General features: G+C 39.1%; 1 protein-coding gene across 2 annotated transcripts in view; it reads left to right on the forward strand.

Annotated features, from left to right (window-relative positions):
* HECW2 (HECT, C2 and WW domain containing E3 ubiquitin protein ligase 2) overlaps window positions 1-22,967 on the forward strand; it is a 147,053-nt gene that overhangs the window by 63,854 nt on the left and 60,232 nt on the right. For both annotated transcript variants that reach the window (XM_041403229.1, XM_041403228.1), the window contains exons 3-6: window positions 4,877-4,984; window positions 16,675-16,769; window positions 20,684-20,759; window positions 22,565-22,734. In XM_041403229.1, coding sequence (XP_041259163.1) covers window positions 4,877-4,984; window positions 16,675-16,769; window positions 20,684-20,759; window positions 22,565-22,734 — 449 coding nt within the window. The remainder of the gene's footprint in view (window positions 1-4,876; window positions 4,985-16,674; window positions 16,770-20,683; window positions 20,760-22,564; window positions 22,735-22,967) is intronic.

Raw genomic sequence — 22,967 nt, forward strand, 5'->3', positions numbered from 1 at the left:
CTGAGGTTGGCTCAAAAACAAGTTCGGAAATATTCTCCAATGCAGATTAACCACAAACCTGTTACTTTTAAAGTGAAATGATGGAGTAAAATAGGTAGGGGAGTGACCCTTCTTGGTAGGTTGTTTATGAGAGTAGCTGATGGTAAATTCACAGATCTCAGCCTTGGACAAAACTAGATGTAGCCTTGCTATTCTCCAGCCTTCAGCACTGCTGATCCTCACTGTAAGAGAACACCTGCCTAGAGAAATCAATGATGCTTCAAAAGCTTAGTACCAATAGTCCCCTTAATAACTGAATGCATTGCACACACCATCTTCAGTGCCAAAAATGTATTGACATCAGCCTAAAATGTGAAAGAAGTCAGCATTCTGACAATATGAACTTAATTAAAAATTTTAAATTGAAACTGAACAATACAAACACTTCAAAAGATTTTGCATAAAGCATCTTCCAGAAAGGGATAAAAAAATCAGAGACTGGGATGTAAATCCCAAAGGAGGATAAGAGAATTATGCAGGGATACAATGGGGTTACCAACGTGATTGATCTTTTCTGAGCTGAGCTGCATGGATTTTTCAAGGGCTGTGAGTTAGCCATATATGGTAGTGCAAGATGAAAATTGTTAAGTTGTATATAATTAAAGTTGACAACCAGAATCTATTAACATCACCTTTGCTCTGGTATGAGCATTTTTATAAATGTATTAGAGTAAAAACATCAGAATGCAGAAGTTTGAACTTCTTAGATTGCTATAGCGATCTTTGCTTATTGCACAGGAAAAAATTTAAATCAATGATGTTTCCACACCAGGAATTTTTGACTTCTATAATGTTTTGGCATATTGAAGAATAAAAATAATTTGTGTTGATGGAAGCAACCCTTTTATCACAAAATCTAGCACTACTGACAACAGAAACTGGAACCAGAAGATGAGTGCTGGTTTCTCTGCTCTATGCACTGGGACTGTAAGGCTTGTTTCTGATAATTAATTGCTAGCAGTTCCTCTTCATCTGTCTTATAAAAGACTGTCTTATTTATCTGTTTGTTGCTTTAGTCTGTGCAGGATGACTCTGTGAGGTGATGGGTTTCAGGTAGTTTATCCTTTTTTCCTAAGACAGAAATAAGCAAAGATGTAAGACACAAAGAACAAAATATGAACTCCTCAGAAACCTCTTGACCCCTGATGTCAGACACTGGCTTAGCACAGCTTCCAACACTCCATAACATCCTTGTGCAAAACTGGCAGTAGCAGATGATAAAACACGATTGTGCAGCAGGCAGACAGGCTGGAGAAATGGGGAAACAGGAGTAACCCCTGACATTGGGATGGGCTGGGGGCTGACTCTGCAAATCAGCTTTGCAGAAGAAGACCTGGAGGTCCTGGAGGAGAAGCTGAGGAAGAGCCAACAGTGTGCCAGTGCAACTTTTCTTAATGCCAGGTTTGGCTGATTGTTTAGTAGTTAAATAAAGAAAACACTGTTACTCAGAATGTTTTTGCTTTACAGTGATTTCAAGGAGCATTACTCAGAGTGTAATTCCACACAGTGATACATTTTTTATTACCCACTTTTTGTTGTAAAACATCATCTCATATACTCTGATTTATACAAGGGCTGCAGCTCTGAGAAGTTCTGTTCTGTTGTATTTTATGTCTAAGAATTACTGAAGATAAAGAGAAACTGTGCATGTTGCATTGTTTTATTTCTTTCAGAAGTGTAGCCTCATTGGACAAGATACTGATGCAGTAAGACAGTATTTTGTTACATATTTTATGTTCTGGGAAGGGATATTTATATCTACTCTTTGGCCCAGATTCTGGAACAGCCGCCAGTTTCACAAACAGCAACAATTATGTGCTAAAAGGAGAATAGAACTGCTTAGAATCGAAGTTCCCTATGGAATATATATATATATATGTATATAAATATGGAGAGAGAGAGTGTGTGTGTGTGCATGTATGTTTGGGGGAAGAGAAGAGATGGGGGAGTGATAATTCTGATGTTGCTCTTTGTGCTCTTAAATGCTTCCCTTTTTTTGGTCAGTATTTTTATGATTACTGTGTACTTCAATGTTTTCATGCCATGCATTTTTTTCCTTCAGTTTTTCTTTTTAAAATCCATGAACTGATGTTTGAAGTAATTTTTCCATATGTATTAGTAATGTTATATTTCCCCTAGCATCATAAAAGTAGAAAAAACCCATCTGTTTCAGAAGAAAGTCAAAGCTGACCAAAATAAATTCTGTAATTTGAGTCGATTGCTGACAGGCAAGGGTCTGTTAGCATTTTCCATCCCTCTGTCTCTACCACCTTCTGTTGCAGTGGCAACATGCCTGTGGGCAGAGTATCAATGATTTAGTCTTCATTGCTGCAAAGGAGTCGGTTCCTTCATGAAAGGGCTGAAAATCCAGGCACTTCTGTAAATGTGGGATTTTAATAAAGTGAAAGAAAGCGTTCTGCATACCAGCTGGGAATTTGAGACTCATTTCATGGAGCGCCTTTTCTGAAGCTTACTAATATCCCTGTAAAAATTGCCATTGACTTTTCTTTGTGACTGATTTAAAAAACAAAGAACAGTTGCTTGTGCCTTATTGTTGGAAATCTCACCAATAAAGGTGTATTTCATTGCTTCAGGCTTTGTTCATTTGTTGAACAAGATAAGAATAAAAAAACTCATGGTTATAATATACCAAATATCCATCCTTCTTCTTAGAATCATGCAAAGACTCTTCTCCAGCTGATTAAATACAGAAATCAGAACTAGAGCAGGTTAGATGAGATGTTTACTGTCAGGAATGCGTCTTCATTTACCTAGATGAAATGAGAGTGCTGAATAGTTTAAAACACTGTGTTTCAGATAACTGGTAGTTTTAAAGAATCTGCTCACTTTTGGTAGTGATCTTTTGGATAACCAGGTTTATATGGTGGACCAGAACAGTCCCTAGTGTAGTGTTGCTGGAAGTTAAACTATATCTCATGGTTTCCCAGTGCTCTTCTGAAAGAAAATAGGGAGCCTTGGGATAGGAAGGCACAATAAAAAAGTAAATAAATCCATCAACAATGCGCTCTTTTGGTTAAAGTGTCATTGCAAATCATGTAGAGATTTTTTATAAAGTCTGTGGGGTGATTTAGAGGTTGTACATTCAGTGTTCCTCTTTATACAACTTCAGAAAAAGCCCCAACAAAACATGGGTGAGATGCAGCTTCATTTATTCTGAAAGCATTTTTTGCTGTAATGAAGAATAAATGCATGCAGTTTAAGATTTTACTGCCTGTGTGCCTGACTTTCTGGTGCCTGTACTTTGTGTCCTATCATGTTGATTCTGCACTTAAGCCTGAGGGCATTACAAGCTTGAGGATCACAAGTGTTAGGAGAACCCTCCTGTCCCTTCTCCTTGTCATTGAGATAATTGTGAAATTCTCCCGGACTTGTCATGATTTTGAGGTGTTGAGACATCAGCTTTCTGAAAATTCTCAAAGTTATCCATGGCTGGAGGCATAAAAATGTCAGTAGCTTGCCATGACCCCTTCTTGATTCTCCAGAGCTCTTCTAGGTTTTGGGCAGTGTGTAAATTCTCTTGAACAGGCACAGAAGCCCAGTGTGTGGTAGTGTTCCGTGTGTTGGTTTGGTGGGATGAGATTGTACAGACCGCACTCATCTTAATTCAGTGGGGTTACTGCTTGTACACTGAGATGAGCCATCAGAATGAAAGGGGGGAAGAGAAGCTTTAGTGCGAGTTCATATTTTTAAGATAAATGTAAGAAAGCTGCATTGTTTATTATTCTTTCATAAATAGCATATGGATATCTAAAATGTAGGTGACAGTTCTGTAATCTTACGTGAGAGTTCCTACCAAAGTACAAAGGAAAGTGCTTGAATGGATATGAGCTTCATGAACAAAGCCTCAGTAGACTAGGTTCTTAGTCGAGTCTTTAAATTTGTAGAATGCACTCAAATGTATGTAATAAAAGGATTTTTTTTAAAAAAGTAAGATTAAAGAATATGCAGTATCACTGGAAAAGTTGTTGTATTTGACATCATTGGTGTAGTTCTTGTCTAGTTGAGAAACAGCTGCTGAAATGCACTGGTAAAATGTCATAATACATACTTCCAAAGAACTTCCTGTACAAAAGAGTTTAGTTGGATTTATGTCAGCTTTGTCCATGTCATCAGAACTAACCTTTGTGCCCTTTCAGCCAGCTTCTTGCCCTGGTTTTGTTTCATTCATTTGGTGTTCTGGGTATTTGAATATAGGCTGGAAAATAAAAAGGCCCTAAGACTTGTGTTTGTTAGGACAAAAATCTTAATTTGAGAAGGGATAATACTGATGTTGCTAAGCTGCTCTGCAGATACTATTTGCTTTGAATGTTTTCTCTGAATGCATTTTGCTGAATCTCTCCTTTCTAGCTGTGGCTTACTGACAGTTCTGCACTTTGGGCCTCTAACGGGATACCCCTAGTTACAATTCTGCATTTCCCAGCTAGGGAATGCATGCTAGATTTTCACATCACAGAGCAGGACTGGTGTACAACATGGTGTGGTAACTCTGTGATGCAGTTTCAATCAGCTGTACACTCCCAATAGCCTCTCTGTTGGATTAAGGAAGTTTGGAATTTAATACTGTACCTTGGCAGGTCACCTTTTACAGGAAGCCATATATTTACTTTGGCTGTGTGTCTGTCTGCTCACTCTGCATAAATTGATCTATCGAGTGTACAAGAGAAGCTATTTATTTTTGCCAGTTAATTCGATTTCTTTAATTTTTTAATTTAATACAAGTAATTTTTTGTATCTGGGCCTCTTGAAACAGAAAGCCAAGAAAACTTCTATTTTAAATACTACTTGCTGAAATTATTTTTTGTCTTCCCTCCTTCAGATGAGAACTCTCCAGCCAATTTCTGGGATTCCAAGAATCGGGGAGTGACTGGCACGCAAAAAGGACAAATTGTGTGGCGAATTGAACCTGGCCCCTACTTTATGGAATGTGAGTACCTGTTTATGCAGTGCATATTCCAAGGCAGGTCAACAGAGTGGCATTTGATATCCATTTCATCAGTCCCTCTGATGAAGCAAGGGAATTAATTGTATTGCTCTTAGTGGGGAGCATTTTCTAGTGCATTTGCTGGACATCTTAAAAAGGGAGTTGAGCTTAGATTTACGTTTGTATTCTAGTGTTGTTCTTAGATAGCACATTTCACTTTAAAGGAGGAAGGAGTTGCCTTATGTGGTGTGATGTAGTATATACACATTGAAAGATTAACTCCCTTCCCACAGAAGTTTCAGCTGGCCAAATATTAATGGTAAGTGTGTGTGAAGGAAAGGTAGTAAGCTAATAGTGCTTGCTGATGTTTGTTGTTGGGAAGGTCGGATTTGATTCTAGGAGGTGCCAATGTCCTGTTCAGTTGCACCAGAATTTCTCAGCTGAAGATTTGTTGCGCTGAAAAGTCCACTGGGCAATTTGGAAATACTGAGAGTCTTTATGTGACTGAAATGAAAAACCTTCAGCTGAACTGTGTAAGGACAGTGTTGGTAGTTGACTACTGTGTTGGTAGTCAGATTTCAAATTGAAGAGCTACACCACTCCCTCAGACAACCAGGATTTATAGGAAGCTGAGCTACTCTGCTATGGGCTGGGTTTTTTTCTTGTTTTATTTGCTTCCTGATGAAACTATGTTATCCTACCATATGAAGCATATGATCTCTAAAGAAACTGAGGTTCTAATCATAGGATGTATCAGAGCTTGCTGGAAACTCTGATGTGCCAAGCATCAAAGTGGCAATCAGTCCCAGAAGAGCTCCGAGTTGCTCTACCACCTGTTTAGCATCACAGTAATGAATCCTCTTTCATAAGTTAAAAAAAAAATAAAAATACTCCCACTCTTTACTTCACTGCAGTGAAGTAAAGCACTGCAGTGCTGCTTACTGTAGGTCTTGGCAGAAATTTTTATTCTAATTAACTGATAGCACAGTAATACATGTATTTCAAGAGGTGTTGTATGCCCTCTACTAAAAATAAATATTAAAGCTTCCTATTTGTAGAACTCATCATTGAATCTTGCCAAGTTGCCCTATGTGTTACACAACACACTTCTCAAAAAAAAAAAAAAAAGGCCTGAATAGTATAAAATTAAATTCCATTTCAGGAGTTCATTACATTACAATGATTGAACTGAAGACAATGCTCAAGAAAATAATAAAGGTAATTAACTTCCCTGGTGCCTAAGACACTGGTATATTAAAGCAGATTAAAATGTCTGTTGGTAAAATTCATTGCCTCATCTTTCTTGTACATGAACTCTGTCAGTATTGTTGCCAATATGGGCAGTTTGACTTCAAGGATATTTATATCTTTTAGCTAGTTATGTGTTGCTCCATAGTATATTGAGATGAGGCTCTTGGATGATATTACCAGTTCATGTGAGTAACCCAAACTAATGCTTCAAGTGCTACTAGTTTGGACTTACAATCAGCTGCAGCTGACTTTGTACTTTGCAACTAACTGCACATCACAGTCAGCTGAAGGGAAATGCAGGACGTGTGTTCTTCAGTGATGGTGAGCTTCACTAACAAACAGCTCTGCTGCCATACAATGAACAAGTGACGAGCAATTGTGCAGCAGCTGAGAACTGTAAAAGGGAGTGTTTATGAGCATATGTTGCTATAGCACATAGTATGGTAGATAAATATGTCACCAGTGACACTGGTGTTTCTAGTGAGAGGTCAAAAACTGCACTGAAACACTTTACCGAATTTCTGATTCCACTTTTTAAATGAGAGGTGTCCACAGATCTGTGACCATGTTTGCTCAGCGAGGCTTTTCTTTGTAACTTACAGGTGGTGAAGCAACACTGATGCAACTACAGGCATGCTGTTTTCCTTTTCTTTTCTGTTCCTCAGCTCAGTAAATCACAGCAAGGGCAAACGCAGCAGGTGGCTGCGCCCTCCAGGTACAACCGAGCTGTCACTGGGCCAGGCCAGGTGTGGGAAGACCTGTGCTGTGGGGTTCTTACCATGCCCTGCAGACCTGACACTGCCCAGCCTGTGCCATACTTAGCTCCCCTGTTAACCTCCTTCTTCTGTTGTGGTGCAGATATGATTTGTCTCTCAGTCTAGCACTGCATGTGATGCTAATGTCGTAGCGAGAGGGAGAGACAAATGAGGAGTTTAATGTTATCAGTAAACATGTGCCAGATGATTAAATTTAAGGTATTTCTGATGCTTTAATCTGCCATTGTTTTCCAAATTTGGGAAAAAGCTCTCCAGATGAACATATTTCTTATGTTTAGAAATACCTTTGCTGAGAGGTAAAATATATGAGATACAGGTCATAATACATGGGGTTTATCATATTTGCTCCTCACAGTAATGACATTCAGCAGACCTTTAGCAGTATCCCTGAGTTTTTGAAGCAGCAGATCCATAAGGGGGGCAACGTCTGGGGGACCAGCATGAACAAAATGTATAAATGGATCAATCTAAACTCAGTTGGAGACTAGCCACAGCATAGGAACATCATTGCATCCAATCTGCTCTCAGCTGGGACTAGCATTTGACCTGCTCAACTGTGGTTTTTATTGGAAGGTTTCAAGGACAAAGATGTGGGTGCTGTAGGTAACTTGTTCTATTGCTGCAGTATTGTTCCATCTAAAAAGATTTCTGGCCATAATGAATGGCTGTAGCTTAAATTTGGGGCCATTGTCCCTTTTAAAATCTCTGATAGAACTGGAAGGAGTAGAGATACCACGTTTGTCTTGCCTTAATCTCCTCTTCATGAGACTAAACAGGGCAAATTCCTTTAGCCTCTTCTCATATGTCACATTTTATCCATCCAGCCACCTTTGTAGCCCTCTGCTCTTCACTCTCCATTTTCTCCATGCTCTTGAACCTAGGGACCCAAAACTAGACACAGTATTCTTCACCAGTACCAAGTAGAGGGGACCAGTACTTAATTGCCACCTATATGCTGTGATACCTACATGATTGCAGGTTCCCTGCTATATGCTGTGATACCTACATGATTGCAGGTTCCCTGCTCTATACTGTGATACCTACATGATTGCAGGTTCCCTGCTATATGCTGTGATACCTACATGATTGCAGGTTCCCTGCTATATGCTGTGATACCTACATGATTGCAGGTTCCCTGCTCTACCCATACTCAAGATGAGGAAGGAATGTTTTCTGCAAGCCTGAGAAGCATTGAACTTGCTCTGGCAGTGAGAATTGATGATGCTCATTAACAGAGTTATGCTATGTAACTACAATAATCCTTTAGGATTTGCACTCAAAAGTGGCGTAAAGTTGTCACGTTTTTTTGGGAAGAAAAGGAATGTAAGTTACTAATGTTGGTTAATGAGTTGTGCTCAGTCAGCATGCACTTCAACCAGAGACTCTGGATGTGGGTTTTCCCTGGCATTGTCACAGCCTAGGGACATTATGTATCTGTTCACCAGTAACATCTCTGGAGGGTGAAGTGTAGAGAGTTATAGCATTGCTAATGAGCCATATGCAAACAATTCTCATGCAGAAGGAGTATTTCCATTTTAATTGCATTAATGTTAGTGGGAGTCAGCTGGGTTAGGCCTTGGACTCCTTCTGCAAAAAGATTTGTGTCTTTCAATTAAAATATTTTATGCCTTAATTTGGGAAGCTGTTTTTCCATATGCATAATTATAAACTTATTTATAGTTTCACCAAGGTCTCTCAAATTTATGCTTATGTTTAAAGGTAGACTTGGATAAACATTTTTTTTTTTTTGAATTTCACATTACTTTGTGTCTGTAGTCTTGTAACTCAGTGTTACGACCACTTAATTTATTCCTCTTAAAAATCCCTCCCTGGGGATTCAATATCTCCTATCTCCAAGGAAGTAACATGTAAAGGCATAGTTTGCCATCTGCTCTATTCAGATCAAGAACCTGCAGAAAGAGAGGAGGGGAGAGTTTCCTCTTCATACTAAAAACAGATGTTAATTCCCCTCAAAGTATCCAAAATTAGCAAAACAAGGATGATCAAAGAAAACTCTATTTGCCTCGGACAAAAATCGACACAAAAATTCTGTAGGCTCTGCCCTGGAAGGGAGAATCAAAGGAATCAACACTGAAATAATGAGAAATGAACTTAATGTATTCCAGAAAAACAAGCTGCTTCTGAGGGGAGGGGCTGAGGAAGGGGAGGGAGGAAATATTATGCAGAGGAGAAGGAAAATATTTGCAAAATACCAAGTCCAGCTCACCATTACAAACAGCCAGTGTCCCTAAGATGTCACCTTGTGACAATGTGAGTGGCTCTGAGCTGCAGAGCCAGCCAGTACAGAGGCAGGTGTTCCTCTTGCTTTTCACTGGGGAAGGAGCAAAACTGCTTTGTAGGCATGAATGGGAACTCAGTCATTTTAGACATTCAAGAAGGTGAGTTTGAGGATCAATATGCCTGATAAGCTGTTTCCTCACATAGCAGAGGTGGCTTTCAAACATCCTGCTCTGAGGCTTGCTAAAATGTGAGTGAAGGAAAACAATGACTCACTGGATGGCTCCATCAGTTTTTTTTTTTGGTGTGTAAACTACAGAAGGATTGCTAAACACAGCTCTGCAGTTTTCATCCTCCTGTAAAAGGAAACAAGTTCAAGGAGTATTATCCTAAACAGGTAGCAATAGTGGGAAAGTGCCACACAGCTTAATGCTTTTGCATTAGTATGGTCATCTGGTATTTAGCCTGGCATCAGGCTGTTCAGGTTTCTAAGTACATTGGGGCCTTTACTCTCTTTACTTACCACTTTACTTTCTGGTGCAAGAGAGGTTTCAGTTGCCCCAGAAATGATTTCAGATGACAAGTGTTTCTCTGGGTATAGCAGTCTGTGAGCTTGGGATACCCTTTGGGGTATTGTGTTGGAAATAGAGTGGATGGTGATGGTATTCCATATGGAGAACAGTGGTCACAGAAAGATGGAGTGAAATGATCCATAGGAAGGCTGGTAATAGAAAAAATGTATGAGAAGAAGCCCAAGTTTTATTTGGGACTAGCTGGTAACAGCTGCTGCTCATTCATAATTTGCAGCTTCCAAGTCAGGTTTCTGCAGTACAGGGAGGGACAGGTCATGATGGAGATGCCACGACAGGGACTTCAGCATAGGACAGTCACTGCCATGCAGCAGGTAACTGGTGCTTATGCAGTTCCATATGCAGTGTGCCCAGAAGTGAAAAGCTGTACATATTCCTGTAGGTAAAGCAGGGGCGTGGTTACAGTTCAGCACTGTGGATGGACGTGTGCTCACTCTTGATTCTCTGCCATGGTCCTGCCTGGTTTATTAGCATGGGTTCAGGCTGAGAGCCTGCTTTGAGACTGTATTGGCCTTGTATTTATAAGCCGTAGTTTTGGTCCCATGAGTGTTAATTACAGGGTCCACAAGAAGCACCTTCACCTACTTTACCTACCTTTGTTGTTATTTATACTGTTTGATGTCATAGTCATTACTGTCAGTAGAATAGAAATACATTGATTTGCATATATTTTCTTTACCAGTGCTATGGCTTTATGCTTTGAGCAATAATCCATAGTGGCAGCTGTTGGGATTCGTCCAGAGACTGCCAGTCTTGTCACATCAATCATTTCCAAATCTCCCCTGGATGTTTGTGGTTAAATTACTTCTGGTGCCACACTGAGATACTTGGATGCAGTGACTGCACAGATGCAGTATTTTGAACTAAAATCTCGTTTGTGGCATAGAATCACAGAATAGTTGGAGCTGGAAGGGACCTTTAAAGGTCTCTAGCCCAACCCCCCTGCAATGAGCAGTGGCATCTTCGATAGGTCAGGTTACTCAGATCCTTATCCAACCTGATCTTGAATGCTTCCAGGAATTGGGTACCTACCACCTCTCTGGGCAATGTATGCCAGCATTTCACCGCTGTCACTGTATAAAGTTTCATCCTTATGTCTAATCTGAATCTACCCTATTTTAGTTTAAAACCATTACCCACTGTCCCTGGTAAAAAAATTTTTCCTCATCTTTTTGATAAGCTCCATTCAAGTAGTGAAAGGCTGCAGTGGATTCTCCTCAGAACTTTTTCTTCTCCAGGCTGAGCAAACCCAACTCTCTCAGACTGTCTTCATAGGAGAGGTGCTCCATTCCTTCAGTCTCTTGGTGGCCTCCTGTGGACTCCCTCCAGCAGGTCCCTGTCCCTCCTGTGCTGACCCCAGAGCTGGCTGCAGGGTTCCAGATGGGATCTCAGAGGGAGCAGAGGGGCAGAATCCCCTGCCTTGCCCTCTGCTCACGGGGCTTTGGATGCAGCCCAGGACACGTTTGGCTCTCTGGGCTGGGAGTGCCCATGGCTGGATCATGTCCAGCCTCCCCTCCACCAGCTCCCCCCAAGTCCTTCTCAGCAAGGCAGCTCTCGATCTGTTCATCCCCCATGAGTAAGAACATGAGTAGACTATGAGATATATTCAGAAGACATGGTAATATATGTGTTTGCATTGCACTAGTATCATGTTAAAAGAGGTTTTATGTGGAGTTCTTGGTATTCAGTTCCTATTTCCATGCAATTATAACTGTTGCAAAAATAGTGTATTAGGACTGAAATGCCTTACTTTGTAGTTAGCAAAGCAGACTCCTAGCTCTCTTTTTTGTTAAATGCTGATAGATATTGAAGGAAAAAAATACCAGTTTAATAATTGAACTTCATATACTTTTAGCTTTTAAGGGCTCCTTGTAACTAGAGGTATGAACAGAGTTTATTTTTTGTAATGGTTTTGACCATAATGGTTAATGTTAATGAATGTTCTATGAATGTAGTTCATTACTTGTATCCAGTCTTTATATTTTTACTATTTAAAATTTTACCAGTTAGATTCTGTAAAGGTCATGGTTTTCTCACATGGAATTGTTCTGAGCCTGGAACATTCATCTCTGCAGTGCCCTGCAACCAGTGCCCTTTCAGTGGTCTGTCTGGGGACTCATGGTTATTGTCCCTACTCTATTTATAGACACATTCACTGAGTTAGAAATACTTCTATTATTCTTCTGCTGTTTTTTTATGTTGTCTCTTAACAGCTATTTTTGAATATCAAAAATAACTGAAACAGGATCAAGTCTTGTATTTTTTACATTTGAGGCAGGCTTTGTTGACTTCCTTATGCACATAATACCCCAGTGTTTTGTTTTAAAGGTTAGATTATAGTTAAATACTTTGCCAAACTGGAGCATAATAGTCAGTGCTCATGACTGTGAATAAGAATCTCTGATGACAGCAAAGTGAGCGGGCCTGGTAGGGATAGGGATGCTCTGTTACCTGAACAAACATTTGTCCACATTCCCTTTGAAGCAGGTTAGATGGAAAGACTACTGGGACATAAGCATTTTCTGTTATTGATCCTACTTTAGCTGAAAAGCTTTCTGTAAGTCACTTTGTAGATGGCCTGCCTAATGTTCCTGTAAAACAAATTCTGTGATACACCTGCTGAGAGATGGCAAGTACCTGAGGGCTTCCAGCTTTGACCCTTAAATTCTGCTGCTGTGTTTGCTACTGTCCAGTAGGAAGTAATCAAAAATGCACACACTGAAAGTGATGCAGAGAAGAGAATGCTAAATGTCCAAACAGAAATGTTGAGTTCACTGAATTCTCACGCTACAGAAAAGTTCAACAGGCGGGAGTGATAAATTTCTGCAGCTGTCTGTCAGGTTCAGATGGTAAGAAATAGGATTTAACACAGTTGCTTTCGCATGGATTGTATCTCCCTTATAGCTTTGTAAAGCGTGAATGTGAGTGACTTCATTTGTTCTAGTTTTCTTAAATAAGTTTTGCAGAACATGCTCTCATATTTTTCCAAAGAGTTACTGTGCTGTCAGCTTTTTCCTCAGTGGATGCTGGAGGACATATGTTTCTGTCTGCAGAGAGCCATAGATTCAGCCCAAGTACCTTCTGGGCACTCAGCTGCAGTGGCCAGGAAGTTTCAGCTGCTGTGCAGGTTCCATACAGTGAACTGGGAGCACTGTTTTGCTCTAGAGACTGCTGTAACCCAGCTTGGATTTGACTTCTTTTTGGAGATATGTCTGCTTATCCCTTCTCAGTAGAGATGATTCCACCTCTAATGTAGGTGTTTTGTTTGACTAGGGTCTGTCTGGAGCAAGCTGTTCTTACAGTAAACACACCTGTTTTCCTGCATTATCAGTCTCCTGGAAAGAATGCATTCTTCAAGGATTATGCTCATGTATTTATTCTTATTATGTATTCTTAGTATCTTTCTTTAATAAAGCATTCTTTTGATGAGCAAAGGTAAAGTATTAAAGGCAGTAAAAAAGTAGTTAGTGAGGAACTTTGGGGAATTAGTGATGTTTTAAACCCAAGCTGTTATTTAGTGTAAGCTGATCCCTTTATTAATGAAGAGGCAAAAGTATATGGTCCATAGCACTATAATTTCATGCAGGTGTTCTTTTGAAATTCACATGTCAATGTTTGAGTCCCATAAACCTTTACTGATTCCATTTTTATGTAATGGAGCTGTAAGATTACGATTATGAAATAGTAACAGCTATTAGCTTTAAAAGAAGGGGATTATGGTTTCAGAGTTTTCTGATTAATTAACATCTATATCACTTTTTATGTGGCCATGTGATATCTTTGAAAGAATCATAAATCCCCCCAATTTAATTTTTTGCTTATTTTTAATTAAAGAAGGAATTTACTGTGGACTGTATGTCTGCAGGAATGTCAATTATAAAAGGACATGTGTAGTATCAAAAGCACATTAATTTTTCCCATGAATGAAAATCCTTTTGTGTTCTGAAACATCTCATTTTCTTTAATGATACAGCAAATGGTCCTGTGGTCAGGTGCAGATGTTCCTCCTTTGCTGGGTTTACTGGTCTTAATGTTTTCATTAGAGATACCATACAAAGCAATCTCATTAACCTTTTGAGGAAGAATAAGTAGGAAAGAAAAAAAGAGAAGTGCCAGTTTCCCCCTGAAGGCAACACATAAAAACAAGGTGGCAGAAGAAATGAAAGAAACTGGAAAAACTCTATAAGTGACACATGCTAGTGTGCATTAGGAGTATGGAATAGTATGGAATAGTTCAGAAGAACCCTGTGTATTAATATGCTATTGAACTCATTTCTCACAATACTGAAGTCCTGTTTGCAGATAATTGAACTTACTGCTGCTGAAGAAGTCTTTGTGTTTATGGGGCCTTAGAACACATTTGAGTGTTACACCACCTATAACTGTAAGAACAGGCACAGATATGTGTTTCCAATAGATATAGAGGTCAGGAATCCACCAGTCATCAAAAAAACCTCTTCTAATCAAGATTTTTCTTTCTGATAGCACCACACAAGACATGTCAAAAAGCAACATCCTCAGCTGCTTTGAACTTACAGGGTTTCTCTGAGATTTCTTCTTCTGTTAACATTAACTGCAGTTTCTAGCATTATTAGCCAAAAAAAAAACAACCACTTTGGTGCCTCTTACCCTCTGAAGTGTTTGTATTGTTGCTCTGTATAAGATCCAGTCTTGCAAATCCATGCTCATTTTGCCAACATCTGCGTGCATATGGTTGGTAGCCCATTTTTCAATTTTGTGCTGAATTTCAAGCACAGATTCTCTTGTATTAATCCCACTGACACAGTGCTAACAGCTGATCTGCTATTTCTCTAAATGCATGTGTGAATGCAGTGCTGTATAAAGCCCAAACTGAATCAGTGCTTCTTCTGCTGGCAAGTGGGAGAAAAAAGTCTCATTGTCATGTTTTTAAGTACTCTGCTCTTTCTAATTATTTCTAGCAATAAGTCCTGAAGTTTGGTATTTTGTTTGTTAGATTGTATTTTTTTCAATTTAGTGTACCTGAAAGGGATTGTCAGATCCGTTTCTTGAATCAAGCATTGTTCTATCACCAGCCATATACAGGTATTGGAAAGTTCTGTATGCTCATAGAAGTCACTGAGAGAAAGAAATATGAGGATGCAAAACTTGTAGTATTGCATTTCAGCCTTTAGATAAATGTACCTGTCAGTGTAGTGAGAGTATTTGTCCCCCGTCACATTATGGATTTTCCATGGATAGAACCAGCAGTTGGTAACCTTTCTATTGCTAGATTCTGTTTGAAAGTGATGAATTGAGAGAAGATAGTCACAACAGACTGGATAAACAGTAGCTCCAGAAACTCTCTGAAAAATTAGGCTTAGGTTGCAATAAAAGTAAGCAATGCAATAAAAGTAAGCAATATGCCTGGAAATTGGAAGTCTTGGTTGGAATAGTACATTGTCTTAACCATGCTCTCATGTAGCCATAATATGTTCTCAGTGTGAATAAGAGATGCTCAGCCTTGAGTTCTTGTTACTTAGTATGTGCATTTTACAATGTGGAGAGTCCAGTATGTGATATAAATTCTCCCAGATTTTGCAAGTGCTGAACCTCTGATTTTATGTGAGCTGGAAATTCTTGTGTATCCTGGATATAAGCATTGTTGGTAGGTAAGCAGAATTGCTCAGTTCAGGAAGAAATTAACCCATAGTTCTGCCTGATGAGTTTTAAGTCTCATAAACCTTTGTAGGTGATTAGAAATCCTGTTTGCATTTTGAATTTTGCTGTAGAGCTTGTGGTAAATAGAGCATGTTTTGTCTGTGTGTGTGAACTCATCTGTGAGGAGGTGGAAGTGGGCTCAGCAGCTTCTCCACCTCCTGATTCCCTGGAGGCACTGTCAGCCAGACACTTTCCTTTGAAGGGTTGTTCTGAGGTGTCTCTCTTTGTTCTGGGAGGAAGATAGTAAATAAATGTTGATATGTAATTGTAGCAAATGTAAAAAGAAATAAATATTTTTGGCTGAGCAGGCTTGCAGAGTGCTTTTCTGAGTAGGGGTAAGTGGGTACCTCAAACCTCAAGCAATCAGGCCATATGTGTCTCAAAATCTTATACCAAACTCCGGGGTTTTGTACTTCAGGACTACTGACATATTGTTAAACCAAGCAGAGGAATTGAACTGCCAAGACTTTTATCCACATCCTCTGTCTGAACTGGCTGCTGTAATTGCCTGCCTTTGGCCATTGCTGTCTGCCTGTGGCCATCTCTGTACCCAGAGGTAAAACCCTCACCAGCCTTACACAGAAGAGTTATCCCAATGGAGAAGGAAAACAGACATTGTTCCAGATAGGGAAAATCCCACAGGATCAAGGGCAGCCATAATTATAGCTGTTCTGCTTGGTTGGGAAAATGCAGAGGAGCTACAGGGGAGGTCAGGCTTCAGTTAAACACAATACTCTTTTGTTTGCAACAAATGCAGTTTAGCAAACAAAACTTTAATCAGTGGGACCAGAAATGTGGTTCAAGATTTACCTTTCCTGTGTTCTGATATATAAAGTGATTCCAGCTTCCTTCAGATATGTGTCACGTTCTTCCAAAGTCCCACAAAATCATCCTAGTGGCAAATGTCTCATATGCCTTTTTCAGGGCTGATGATATAGTAGCAGAAATACAAGTTGCAGAATCGGGTAAGTTATAATTTTTGTCTGTTAAGTAATAGAATGACCCAACACACAACAAGGATATAACCAGCAGTTCTATTTTTAATGTCCTGTTAGAGTGTTTCTGAAGATAGGTCACTGAATGCTGGACCCTTTTGCTGTGTCTCCTTTGCCTAGGGTCAGTCATGAAGTGTTTAATGTGGTTTTTGTTTTCTTTTCAGCTGAAATAAAGATCTGTTTTAAATACTACCATGGTGTTAGTGGAGCCCTCAGAGCTACTACTCCATGTATCACTGTGAAAAACCCTGCTGTGATGGTGAGTTTAGCCTATTTGTTCATTGTATTTGTAGATGATTTACTGATAGGCTTTATAAAATGATAGTACTAATGACAGTATTAACTGTCAGACCAACCTATCAATGTCTCCTGTTTTTACTATTGACAGCAATTATTTAAAAAAAAATGTGCTGCCTTACAAAACTATAAAAACTGGAAAATGATTTTCATGGTTTTGAATTGCTCATAATAAAATAACAGTAAAAAGTCACTGAGCTTAACTGAAATCTTTTATGCTAAGAATTTGACTTTGCTTGCATTCAGTTTTTTGCTACTTACAGTTTTCTGTAATTTAACACCATAATAGAAATTTTTCTCACTGATTATGTAACTGAAACCATGTCCAGAGTCTCTGTTTCTTCCGACTTCTTAAATATTTCCTAATATTCAGTACGAAACTGTTGCAGAGATAGCAATTTTTAGTATGAATTAAACTGGACAAAACTCTGCTTTTGCAAAAATTACTGAATTCTTTGAGTGTGCATGTGCCATTGAAATTTAGTAATTCTCTGATTATCAAGAAGTATTGTCTTACTGCATTTGTGTTATGAGACTTGTTTAAGTTTTAGAGGAGTTTTTGTAGTTGTTTACGTAGCAGTGTTAAGCAGCGGCAGAAAAGGCTTCCAAACTTGTACCATGGTGCTTTTGCTGCAAGTAATTTATCTAACAGTTTAGTTCTTCAACTAAGCTTCAGCAAGTTTCACAGTGCATTTGATTTGTTGATGTTAGCTGCCAGATATTTAAGATCACAGCAGTCAGGGTGGTGTCCTGACAACTGCAGTGTTGAGGATGCAGTAAAGCAGAAATTACTCAGACTGCATAGCATTTATTCTGATCTTGTGCTTTTTCAGTGTTGTGCATTATATACAAGTGCATGCTATGGTTATCTGATACTAAATGTGCTATACTAGACTTTGTACCTCAATATACCAAATGTGTGGGGGTTTTCTCTTAGAATTACAAACCTAGGTGGTAGCATAATTTAATTTTCAGATCTTTGTCAGATCTCAATATGAGTAACAGTTTCACAGATGCATACAGACTCGATACTTTACAGGAGAAAATGTGTCATAGTTAATGAGTCTGCCAGCTACTGTCTTTAATCAATTTATAAACTAAAGACAGGTAGTCTGATTTTTTTCCTCTGAGCAAGAGGAAAAAGTGAATCTTAAAATAACCATTATAAAATGAAATAGCCCTTATATAGGCTGCATGCTGCACTATATCATTACTGAGAAGCAGAGTGATTAGACCACTTGAACTTTCTTGACCTTATTATCTTATCCACCAGTAGTTTTGAGATTAATTGAACAAAAGGACAGCTGAACTTCTGTCATCTAACTGTGCATTTAATGACTTGGAAGCTACCTGGAGAGCTGTCTTTGTGAGTCACAGTAATTCTTGAAGGCTTTTACCAGCTTTTGCTGTATTTAAATTTCTTTGCTTTGAAAGGTAATGCAGGGTCCTGGGTATTGTACAGAATTCACACACCTGCTAGAAGGGATAATTTTATATAATCATTTTTGTTTGTGTGAACAGTGCAGACTTCCAGAAGTAGTGAGCTGTTAGTTTTCTTGATGAGAATATTGTATGACAGTTCAGGTAATACTTCCTAAAAATGTCATACTGGGTTAGTTATGTGTAAGTAAACCTATTGTTAAACATTAAAACTTCACTGCATTTCCATGGTTTTGGTGTTGAGCTTAAGCACTGTGCAGTAGAGATCACTGGGTTCTCTTGGTACTGGTTCTTCTTTTCTTAGAGAAATGCTGTTTGAGGAAGTTGTAAGAGAGTAATGGTGTGCTGACTTCCCTTTTTTATGGTGCAATAAATTCCTTGCTTACTGGATTTTCTCATACTGGTGGTGTATCACACCAGCTATTTCAGTCCATCATATTTTTGGATAAGCAGCTAACATTCTATTGTGTTACTTTGGCTCAGGGGAAATGGAAGGCCTGATGGAGCATTCAGAAACACTGTGATTACACTAGATGACATGGCCTTTGTGCTGCAAAGCTCTGTGTGTGTGCTGGGATGAAATTTTTCACTTGGGGCAGAAGAATTGAAACTGCTGTTTAGATCATAATGGAACAGGAAGAGGTTGTATAGAAAAGTCATGGAAGTGCTGGGGAACACTGTCACCATTAATGTTATTATAGCTGAATTGTCGGCAAATTCTATTTTCTATAATGTGAAGTTAGCAATAAAAATTCTATTATTCAAATGGAGTCTGACTTGTAGCAGAGAAATAGGTATAGAATAGGAAAGGCCTTTTTCTGGATGAGTAAAATTTTTAACATGGAAAACAGTGTATGCTGAAATGAGCCCAAAGGAGGAAACTGGAACACACAGCGTTCCTGTGGCATTGCCTGGACAGCATTAGGATCACAGTGGGATGCACCCCTCACTGCTTCCATGGTATCTGTCTGTAGACAAGGGGACACTGATCCAGCTGGAATTAACCCATTGCTTTTGATGCCTTCATAATTTTGCTACCACCTGTCACTACTTACGCATCCGTAAGTAAAATCACTGGCATAATAATGTCATGCTGTGTGGAAAAGGGACAGTTCTGAGCTTTCTGGCGAGACTTGTCTTGCCCTGAGGGGTGGGAAGTGCCCATGAAGCCAGCAGTGAGGGAAGGGAATGGACTGGCTGGCGAGTGGCAGTGCTTGCTGGCACGCTGTGTCCCCTCATGAGACTGCTGAGGCCCACCGGGATGTCAGGCCCCAACATCATGGCTGTTTCTTCATCACTCTGTCTGGAGAAATCCACACGTTTGCTAATTCCAGTGAAATTCCAATGTGCTTGCTGATCATTGTGGGAAGTATTTGAAATGATATTATTAAGTAGCTTAAAGGAGTATAAAAATGAATGACTACATGTTTGATGAATACAAAGCAGCTTCCCTGTGGCTACTGCAGCTCCCGAGTCATTTATCCATCTGGTGACTTCAAACCGCTGCTCAGGGCTGCCTCACATTCTTCATCTACACTCACGGGTGTTGTGCCCATTTTTATTCAGCTGATTTGCATCTTTCAATAGATCAGACCCTGTTCTATCACTGGTATTAATCCTCAGCTCCGTGTTTGGCTCAAACTTTTTCTGTGTCACCTTTCCTGCCTGGGAGTGAGGGCAGTGCCTGCCCAGGGAACCATTTGTCTTCAAAGATCTCTCCATTGATGTCTCTGTGATAGATTATTCGGCTGGATGCACATCTCCTCTGTCTTGAAAGACAAATCCTTCTGCTAGTTGAAAGACAGACATTAATTCATGAGAAACTTTTATTCTGAAGTAGTGCTTTACCTAATGAGGGATTTCAGTAGAAACCAAACCTCAAAAATCTGTAAAGCATAAGCTTTTAGACCACATTTATATTTAGATGTCTGATGCGCTTTTCTGTTTAAAAGGAGCTTTTGTTAATAGAGCTGAAAGCTTTTTTAGTCTCTCTTTGATCTCTTTGCTTTTTTTTTTTTTTTTTGTTGCACACTAAATTATCTATTTGTGGAAAGTGACAAAAGTTACATATGCTGTCACTGGACAGCTCAGTGCTTTGATGCGTATTACAAATCTACACTGTTGTTTGTTATTTTACAGAAGGGAAAGCTGTAAAAGATACAGGTTTTCTCTGATTATTATTGTCTGCATGTGTGTTAGCCTATACATGTTCTGTTTGGAAGATTTGGGCTACTGGTATATTAGCACTGTGTGACATAAATAATAGATATTTTGCTGTAAACTAATGCTGTGGCTGAGGCTGTCTGTGGTAACAAGGCAGTATTTGGTCAGATCCTTCCCTAGCATAGTACCTTAAAATTGTGTTATCATCCTCAGGCATGTACAAAGCAGATGAAAACTTCTGTGGTGTATTTCTTTTTTTTTTCTCCTCTTTAGATGGGAGTAGAAGGCACGGATGAAGGTGCTTCTGGAGCTCAGCACTCCAGGAAGTTGGTCAGCTTTACCCTATCAGGTAAAAACCAATACTTTTCTGTGTTGTACAAATTATTGTTTAAAAAAAAGTAAGTTTCTGTTTCTAAACAACATCAAAGATGGAATACTTTTCTTCATTAGCCTCTGTAGGAGCACACTCTAGTGGCTTGAAAGATGTCATTTTTTTTAGAACTTCTGTTTGTTGAAATCCAGCCAGAATCATGGGTCTCCAGGAGTGAAAAAAATGGATTAGATATATCCCAGCATGAAAAATTTAGGGAAATATCCAGTTTGCACAAGGGACAGTTCCTCTCAGACTGAAGAGTGGAAATCATAACTTCTAACTAAAAAAAAAATGCAGTCAGGCTCCATCACTATGAAAAAAGCAATAGCTGAATGGTGGTTTAGAAAGGGAAAAAAATTTCACTTGTAACAGAGCTAAGCTGTCACTACAGTGAAATAGCTGTAGGGGTGCAGTCTACCAGCTTCCCTTGTTTTGATTAGCACTTTATTCCAGGGAAATCTTGTGTGAGACAGAAGCATATTCAGCTTGAGCAAAGGCAGATGAAATTCGCTTCTGCATCTTGAAGACCTGACAATAAAACATGCAGAGATTGTAGAGGTAGAGCAAAAAAAATCCACTGCTTTTTGAAGTAACCTTTCAGCATTTACCTGAGATAGAGCTGATAGGTTGTACAGACTCACAGAGTGGCCCGTACAAGTAATTGCTTTGTGAATTCTGGAAAGCCTCTTTTGTTTAATAGACAGTTGTGATTCTGCCTGAGGAGTCCCATGAAATAATTTTGAAAGGTGTGTTGACTGATAGGCTTGTGACACATGTCCTGTAGTCTTTTTGGGTTGTTCATTTACACATGACTATTTTATTGTGTTTCTGCTGTGTGGCTTAATTCTGAATACTGGGTAGGATTCTTTTTTTTTACCAAATCCACAGGCATGGCATTTAATTTTAGAGCAGTGAATGAATTCTGCTGCATGTCTAAACTGTATGTGCCTGTTGCATTGCTGCATGCAGCATACTGGCATACTTAATGGAAAAAGACAAGTCTTGTGCTTCAGCAAACCTACAGAGAAACAGAGAAATATTTTACAGTGAAGTTTAAAATCTAATATTATATTAAAAAGCACCTCTTTATTTTTCTTGTTGCTGAAGCTTGCACTGTCATTGAAGTCCTTAGTCATGACAATGTGCTTCTGAGGAAATTATTATTTATTGTTGTGAGTTGTGAGGGTGGCAGTACTGAGGTTTCCTTAGGAAGAAAGAAGCCTTTTCAAAAAAGTTGGCCTCCCTTTATGTGAGGTGGATTATCTGCTCTGTTGCGAGAACATTGCATAATATTCCAGAGCAGACTTGGTAAGTTACATTTCTCAAAGACTGAACTTTTGGAAAGTGTCTTTTCACTGCATTACCTCCCATACAGTTTTTTATCTCTTCTCCTCACCCAGAAACAAAACAAGGACTGTGTGATTCATTTTGGGCTGGTTCTGTTGGGGTTTCTTTTTTTCTTTGAGTGGAAATACCTTAGATACCTTACTGAGAAGAGTATTTGTAGGTGAGCTACAAGTTTATGTTTTTGTTTTACAAATAAGTGGAGGCTCAAATGTAAATGAGGATGTTGATACCTTTCTTCCTTATATTCTTTTGGGAAAACACTTGATTTCCTGCTGTACACTGGATCCAGTTAATGTGTGAGTACTTTTAAGTTGCTTTATTTAGTAATCTATGGTGAATTGATTTCCTGGGTAATATTTTAGGAATACACTACTTTGTGAACTAGCTTTAATTTACTCAGTTCCTTTTTCCTTCCTTCTTGTTTTGCTTTATAGATATTAGAGCAGCTGGACTTAAAAAAGGCATGTTCTTCAACCCTGATCCTTATCTAAAGATGTCCATTCAGCCGGGCAAGAAAAGTACATTTCCTACGTTTGCTCACCATGGCCAGGAAAGAAGGTCGACTATCATCAGTAACACAACTAATCCTGTTTGGCACAGAGAGGTAATGTATCCCTTTTGGGAGCTGTCTGCCAGGCTTGCATTTTCTCCTCATGCATTAGGCCTTAATCTCTGAAAGCTGTGAGCTTATTTTGTTGCTAGTTATTTAAAGTGACACAGAAATTTTAGTAGTTTTAGGAACCCTGTTGGTGGATATAAACAGTTATCGTCTGCATATTAAAGCTGGGTATTTAAGCTGCTGGCAGTTCACTCCCTTCTCTGCTAAAAAAAAAAGCT

The sequence above is a fragment of the Onychostruthus taczanowskii genome, unplaced genomic scaffold (genome assembly GCF_017590055.1).
Source record: "Onychostruthus taczanowskii isolate IOZ18803 unplaced genomic scaffold, ASM1759005v1 scaffold20, whole genome shotgun sequence".
NCBI lineage: Eukaryota > Metazoa > Chordata > Aves > Passeriformes > Passeridae > Onychostruthus > Onychostruthus taczanowskii.